The sequence below is a fragment of the Phyllostomus discolor genome, chromosome 10 (assembly GCF_004126475.2).
Source record: "Phyllostomus discolor isolate MPI-MPIP mPhyDis1 chromosome 10, mPhyDis1.pri.v3, whole genome shotgun sequence".
Taxonomy (NCBI): Eukaryota; Metazoa; Chordata; class Mammalia; order Chiroptera; family Phyllostomidae; genus Phyllostomus; species Phyllostomus discolor.
In genome coordinates, this window is record NC_040912.2 from 9,579,904 (window position 1) to 9,587,844 (window position 7,941).

A 7,941-nucleotide genomic window follows, 5' to 3' on the forward strand; every position below is an offset into this window, starting at 1 on the left:
TCATTAGTTAATACCAGTCAAGTACTTGCAAAATTAAAGCATTTAGGAAGTACTTTGCTACATAAAGCAGTTCCTATACTTCTCTTTTAACCCATTTGCTAACATAGTCAGCTGTACACATACCCTGTATATGAAATAAGTATAACATTAAGGCACTTCTCCTTATAGACACTAGAGAAATGATGCATAGGAAAAAGCCGGTGACTAATTAATGGTACTGGTAACCAGAAAACCAGTAAGAACCTACTCACTGGTTACCAGGCAAAACAATCAAATGGGAGGCCTTGCTGGCGCCACTACCTGTTGGCACAACAGCCCAGCTTCCTGGCTTAGCAGCCAGCACAGCATCCAAAGTCCTGGGCTCAGGCGGCTCTCAGAGCAGATGACGCCCAGGGCAACACAACCCGCTCCGGCCCACCGTCCACCTTGCAGTCAAGAGAACTCGCAAAACATTCCCCAAGCAGAAACTGCCACGACAGAGCCCACACTTTATTTGTGTGCCTAACAAGCATACAGCGGAAGGTGTCTCCTACAGTGTTCAAGTCTATGGGCTCACAAGTGAGAAACACCCCCCGAGCTCTTGTTTTGTGAGGGGTGAGAGGAGTTGTGGTCAGAAGTGTCATTTTCTTCTGCCACACCGCACAGAAGTCCTCAACTGAATAAAAGAACATTCAGGAATAGGAAGCAGATCACAATAAACCTACATCTGCCTTGAAGACTAAGAAAAATAAACCTGTACTAGAAATACAGATGCTATTTAACACTCTCAGTTGTAAGTGATAACCCACACTCCTTCGATACAGGGAAGCATGTTTCTCAAGGAACGAGAGGCACCTGAGGGAACCGCCATCCGCCTACTGGAATACTCAGGGGCGACCCACACCCAAACACACTCTGGCCCGTCGGGAGGAGGTCAACAGCAATCCAGTACCACCGGTTAATTGCCTAGATAAATTAATTCACTTTACGTTTTCACTCCCAGACTCACGGAGACTTTCTCGGCCCCACACAATTTCTCTAGACGTACACTCCACTCACAGGTGCACTTTTATGGTCTAACTCCCCTCCCCCGTCCTTGCTGGATCACTGAAGACTGGGTCATGACCACCCATATTAATGACTTTTATGAACATTAACAACTTGACAGGGGAGAAAATGCAGACGTAAGTCCAAGAAAACCCTCTGTGAGATACCACTGCACTTTTAAACATTCAACTCTACCCCCCTTAAGACCTGTTTCAAAACAAAAGTGATAGCCAAGGCCTTTGTTCCCTTTAATAGTATTACACTCAGCTGCCTGAAAATAACAGAAACAAGCAAATCCCACCTCACCTAAGAACTCCTGCATTACTGCAATGACATTCCGTTACCCAACATCCCAGTTCTGGGAACTTTCTGCAAACTGCAACACCCGGAGTGCGTGCCCCCGTGCGGGTTCTCTCTGGAGAGAGGAGCACACACAGCCACAGTGCGTGTCCCAGAGAGAGCAAAGCGCGGCAACACGGAAATGTCAATCGGTTTGGGAATTCATTCTGAGAGAACTAGCAACAATTCACCTTGCTAGGCTCCCTCAAAAAAAAAAAGTGGTACTAGGTTAGGTTTTCCTTTCCTATAAATCACATGACAGCCCATAAGAGGATAATTTTGAATCTTATGAGTACGCTATTTTCTTCTTAGGAGATATTAATACAAACTTATCTATTTATTTTTGCAAAATTACAGTAATAAATTTCCACTAATTCAGAAATATCCATCTCTTTTCTCTTGATTCAGATGGAGTTACATTTGTACAATTTATAACTGAATAAACACATTAATACTATAATACATACTAAAAATTAAGTCAGTGAAGTGTAGTTAAGTCTAATTTCTAAAATAATTAAGAATCATCATCTGGGTCCCTAAATCTCAAGTGGTGAGAAGCATACTTCTATTAAGTTTCCCTAAGAAAGCATCCACCGAAATAGAAGCAAAAATCTCACTGAAGTGCACGCGACGAGAAAGATGTGTTTTTACACGTGTCCTCTACCTTCCCGTCTCAACGAGGATTTCAGGTACAAGCACTTTGATCTACGCCCACTGTGTAACAGAACAGGTAACTGCTCTGATCCTCTTCCAGCCTTCCTCACCTGGGGTCCCTCATCTGAACCACTGGACACAGATCACTCCAACTTTCCAAGACTCCTTCCACACTGGAGCAGGCAGAGGAGAACACGTGACCTGCACACAACAGATGCCTCGGGCCATCAGGGCCCAGGGCTCTGCAGAGCTCCGGTTGAGAAACACTGCACCAAGTTCCTCACCGTCACTGTCCTGCTGCTCGGCCCCAGCACCCCAACCCCGAAGGGACTAAAGGACCGAGTGCCCCAATCTAGGAACCCGGGTAAAAGAAGAGATGAGTGCTCTCCCTCCCTCCCTAACTTTCGGCAACCAGGTCCTTTCCATTGCTGTTTACTGCGAATTAACAGCACGGGTGTCAACTATGTTTGTCCTCTGTTCTGAATGGAACTGTATTTATTGTAAGAAAACAAACTCATAGAGATATTGTTACAGAATAGCAACTCTTTACGAGAAGAAAAAAGACAGTCATCGATATACTAAAGATGTTAAGAACTATTACTTTGACAAGCCTTTGTCTATTTCCCTTTCTTTAGCAAGCTTTCAAACACACTCTTTTGATGACCATGACTGCTAAACATAAATTTTTATTCCAGAAAGTATTTTTTAAAAACCAGCTTATCTTGTGTTATTACACCGATTTCCCATTCTCAAGAAACTGTCTTTTGTTATTCCTCAATGTGGTGACTACAGCACCTGTAACTGTGATCATTATAATCAATTCACAGGAAGGTAAACACTAGGAAAAAACTTTTTCTTCAAAACCAAGGATTTTTTTAATGACTCAGTTTTAAGAAACGTTAATAATTTTATTTACATAGCAAAATGACTTTATGAAAAGTAATTAAGAATTGTTCTATAGTGCATGTGCAAGCAGTATCACAAAGATGGAAAAAACTAGACATTCCCATTTTTAATTTATGCTAACATGAAGGTTGATAGTACAGAACATCAACACAGAAAAACTGCATTATTAAACATCCCACTTTACCAACTTCCTCAAATTTCTCATGTCTATAAACACTGAGTAAAAGGGGCACAGAAATGGAGGGGATGTTGTGTGCTGTTTACCTGTGCTCAACTGTGAACGTATATCAAGATACATATGCAATGATATGCAAATGTTCATCTTCAGTCAGTATCCCTAACCACATTTAACTTCTATTTTTTCCCCCATGAACTTGGAAGAGAGGGTGTCTTGATTCATCTACTGTAACTGTTTGGAGGGTAGAGATCACTATAAAACATAACTAAAGAGGTCAAATTCATTTTCCTCAAATCAAGTGCACCCTTCCTCCTGTTTCTACATAAAAGCACATCCTTTTGCTACGAAAAATTTCCATTCCTCACAAGTGACTTTTCCTGAACTCAAGTCGACACTGCTTCCCAAATGCTCCTAGGCTTTCAACTGCACCTTGTAGGAGTTGTGACAATTACTAGTTTGTCTCCTTAAACTGTTTTCAATGTTTCAAATGCTGTCCAAATTAAGCAGGACTCATATTAACCATTATCTAAGGTAGCAGTTTACTGGGGTTAAAAATACACTTTCCATTAACGCATTCATCCGATTAAATGTGCGTAGTAGGTGGGACTATTTGCACAGACTTAACCATTAGTTATATATTAACAATCAGTCCAAAGGAGATCACTCCCTCCGTTTTCAGACACTCATTGTTTGAGACCCTCTGACTCTGGCCTGTAAAAACTGCTCACCACTCATTCGAGTCCCGAGATAGAACTCCATTTAGCAACGGGTCTCCTGACTTCCTGATACTAAAAGCCACAAAGCACCAGGGCTGCTGCGTCAGTTTGTTTTAAAATAATATTTGCTCTTCTCATCTCGCGGGGAAAACAAGGGCTTTCTGTCCTGGGGAGACGCTCAGAGGTGAGGGTGCACACGTTTAAGAAAAAACAAACACTGGGTTCTGGCCGCAGCGGCGTCCCGGGGGTTAAGTGGCGATTTTCCTCCCGGGAGGGGTGACTGAGACGGGCGGCGCGGCCAAGCCCCGGCGCTCAGACTGAAGGAGAAAAGGAGAAGGGTAAAAATAAATGCAGCTGCGGCCCACGTGCCGCCCGTGGGAGCCAGGGAGCTAGGAAGCCAGGGAGGGAGGGGGCCGTACCTCCAAACAAGTGCGGCGAGAGGTGAGCTGGTAAGGAGCCGATCACCAGGCGAGGCCCGCCGGGGCCCCCTCCAGCCGGCCGGTCCCTGCCGCCGCCGCCGCCGCCGCCGCCACCACCGCCGTCCTCCGGGCTGCTGTGCACCGAGTCCTGCGAGCCGTACTGGCCGCTGCTGCTATTGGGGATGCTGAAAGAGGACTGCGCGGCCCGGGCCCCCGACGCCACGGTCCCCACGGCGCCGCCGAGGGAGCGGCTGCGAGGGGCGGCCGAGGCCGCCGCGGCTCCGCCCGAGGAACTAGGCTGGTGCGCCCCGGGCACCTGAGCAGGAAACCTTCCGGCGGCCGCGGCCCGTGCCCCGCCGCCGCCGCCGCCGCCCGCGGTCCCATTGGCCCCTCCGCTGCTGCTGGAAGGTAAATCCGAGCCCGAGTACGCGCGGGTGCGGCCGTTAGCAGCGGCCGGGCCGCTCTGCTTGGCGCCCATGTCCGACCTGCCCCGGGCCGGGCCCACGCGCGGCGCCCGGAGGGCGGGAGAGAGCCCGGGAGCTAGAGGGCAGGGCCGAGGCGCCGCGGCCGGCCCAGGGGGAAGCCCGTACGTCCAGGGCCGCCGCCCGGCGCCCCGAGGGGCGGTCGACACCCGGCGCGCTCTTCCTCTCGGGTCGAGGGGCGCGAGAGACGCGGAGAGGCGGATAGGAAGGAGGTCCGGGCTCCGGCGGGCGCCCCTCGCTGGCTCCGGCGGGAGGGGCGGCTCAGGTGGCCGTGCGGCAGCCGCTGGTTTCGGTTCTGCTGCGCCGCGACGGGCTGCTGCCGCTCTCTGCCGCCGCCGCCGCGCTCTGCGCCCGGGGCCTCGGCACCGCCTCCTCCCGGGCGGCCGCTGCTACCGCCGCCATCCTCCTGCTCCCACGGCGGCTCGCGAGTGAGTGGGAGGCGCCCGCCCAGACTCCGCCGGGGCCACCTTCCCTCCTCCCCCAGCCACCCAGCTGTTATTAACGGAGGAAAAGGAAAAACGAGCGGCACGTGAGGGGAGGACGGCGAAGGGGAGGGAGGAGGTGCGCGCGCTTCCCGGCAACCGCCGGCGCTCGGCCCCCGCGAAGGAGGGGCGGGGGGCAGCCTGGACCGCGAAGGTGGGGGTGGTCCAGTAGGAGAGGAGATTGCTGGGCCCTGGCACCGGAAGGCCGAGGGGCAGCGGTGCTCCGGGGTGAGCCCGGGCCCTGGTGTTTGGGTCGCGCGCGGTGACCCCGCCCCCGTCTCCTCGTGCGACCCAGCGGATTGGCTCCCGCCGGCATGGCCCCGCCTCCCCCAGCCGGGGCTTTCCCGCCCCGGTCCGGTCTCTTCTAGGTACCGCCGTTTGGTAGGTGCAACCTCCCGCGGACTCGGTGATAGACAGGTGGCTGGTCCCGCCCTCCCCCAGGGTGCTCTCCCTCCTCCATCGCGGGGCCCACGCCGATTGGAGGGACTTACCCCCACCAGGCACCAACCAAAAGGTGGCCCCTCCTCCTGCACGTGGCCAGCGGACGTAGGGTGTCCCCTTCACATTTTTCTGGCTGGAAAAGGCTGTGTCCTGTATCCCGAACCTATCCGTTTTGGTGTGAGTTAAATTTCTTGCTGGTGTTATTAAATGAGTGTGTCTTTTATATGAAACAGAAGCTCATCGATGCTGATAATAAAAGAACAGTGAAAACAAAAGAATCAGGAATGCAACAGAAGCCAACTTGATCTGAATTAGCCCTGTCATCCAGACACTCCAACCCTGGAGGAAGAGCAGAGTGGGGAGCCCTAAAGACAATCCAGCCTAATCTTCAGTTGCGGGGCACAAACTGGTGCGGAGAAAGCGGACCCAGTGTAGGAGACCTGGGTTGTAGGTCTGGGACCAGAACTAAGTAACTGTAGTGGGCAAAATTATTTTACCTTTTTTGACTTTAGTTTCCTTCCTGGGACGTTTGTATTACATTTCTAGGGTATGTGCAGGTTTAAAATCTGATAATTTCTCTAACATGGACTTTATTAAATAAATTATCAGCCTATTCCTGTGACTTAGTATTTTGGTAATGGAGCATGGTCTGGTCTGTATGTCCAGTGGCCAGCCTACTGGGACCCTCGCATTTTGAAAATGCCTAAGCGTGCTGTATGTAAAAAAATAATAGCAGCTGGTGTTTTTTTGTACAAACTACAGAAACAAATACTTTGTCTTCATTTCATATGTCTAATGTCATTTATGTAATGATTTTCATCACTCTATGAAGTATGAGAATCAAGCTTTTAAACAGAAATGAAGAATATGGGATGGGGATCTGTCCAGAAAAAGTCCAGCCATTGTTAATATAACGACAACAATTTGGGAGACATTGATGTAACCTGGCAGCCAAGGAGACTGGACTGGAATGCATATGCATGAATAATGAGAACTTGACTGTACTAGTCAGTGGGAGGGTAGAAGCTATTGAGTGTACTGTGTGGCCAGCAAATTCAAAAGGAAGTAGAGCAATGAATCTGCATCGAATTGTGCATTCAGCTTTAACATTCCTCTGCAGAAATTATTCAGATGATTCAGAAGGCCTCAGCTATGGGCAGCTGGTGATTGGCAGCTTCATCAACAACATTTCCGCTCATGTATCATGTCTAGTGCAGAGTTTTGGGTGAAACATCAGGTCACCCAGGTGACTCAGCCCCCCTACAGCCCAGATTTGGTGCCCTGTGACTTGTGGCTTTTCCTAAAACTAAAATCACCTTTGAAAGGGAAGAGATTTCAGACCATCAGTGAGATTCAGGCAAATACGATGGGGCAGCTGATGGTGACTGGGAGAACTGTGTGAGGTCCCAAGATGCCTGCTTTGAAAGGGACTGAGGTGTCAGTCCCTATGTACAATTGTCCTATGTACCATATTTCTTGTATCTTCAATAAATGTCTCTGTTTTCATATTATATGCCTGGAGACCTTCTGGACAGACCTCACTGTATAGATGTACAGGGGTGGGAAATAATGCAATAATTAATAAATAATAATATAAGAATAAACTTTGTGTTTTGCCTACTTACAACTGCAAATGTACTTTGGTCCATCCCTGTGTATACATCATGTGTATGTGTGGGGATATATATATATATATATATACACACACACACACACACATATATATCAGATATACCAGTGAAATATATATAGGTATATATTTATAGATGTGTGTATACACATATATGTATATATGCACACATATATACATATAGACACACACACACACATATATGTGAGAATGGAAAGACAAAACAATAGATGCAAGTCTAAAATTCCTGCATCCTGTGTATAAGCTTACTGAAACCAACAGTTACTTGGTAAGCAGAGAATGGTTTGAAAGGCTATAATGGTTACCAGCATAACAACAAGTTCCAATTAAAGAAGGTATTTAGTGATTTGATTTGATTTGCCTTTTATTGAATGAGTGTAAAACTCTGGTCCAGCAGGAAAGTTTTACCAATACCCTAAGAACCTACTACGAATAGAGAAAATTACAAAGAGATTTTTTTTTAAAAAAAGGAGTAAAAGACTTTTGCAAGTCCCTGGGGAGCTAATAACTGGTTAGAAAGTTGAAGAGTTTCATACTCATCTTTACACATGCATTTTAAAAGTTTAGATAACTATCGCTCTGGCCGAGTGGTGCAGTTGGTTGGAGCATCATCCCATACACCAAAATGTGGGTTTGATCCCTGATCA

At 48.2% G+C, this 7,941-nt stretch overlaps 1 protein-coding gene across 1 annotated transcript in view; it reads right to left on the bottom strand.

The window, feature by feature from the left end:
- The window catches only part of ZNRF2 (zinc and ring finger 2), a 70,955-nt gene extending 66,201 nt beyond the window's left edge, over positions 1 to 4,754 (bottom strand). The window contains exon 1 of the mRNA XM_028526222.2: positions 4,239 to 4,754. Within this exon, the coding sequence (XP_028382023.1) occupies positions 4,239 to 4,716 (478 nt within the window). The 5' untranslated portion in view covers positions 4,717 to 4,754. The remainder of the gene's footprint in view (positions 1 to 4,238) is intronic.
- Between the last annotated feature and the right edge of the window lie 3,187 nt (positions 4,755 to 7,941).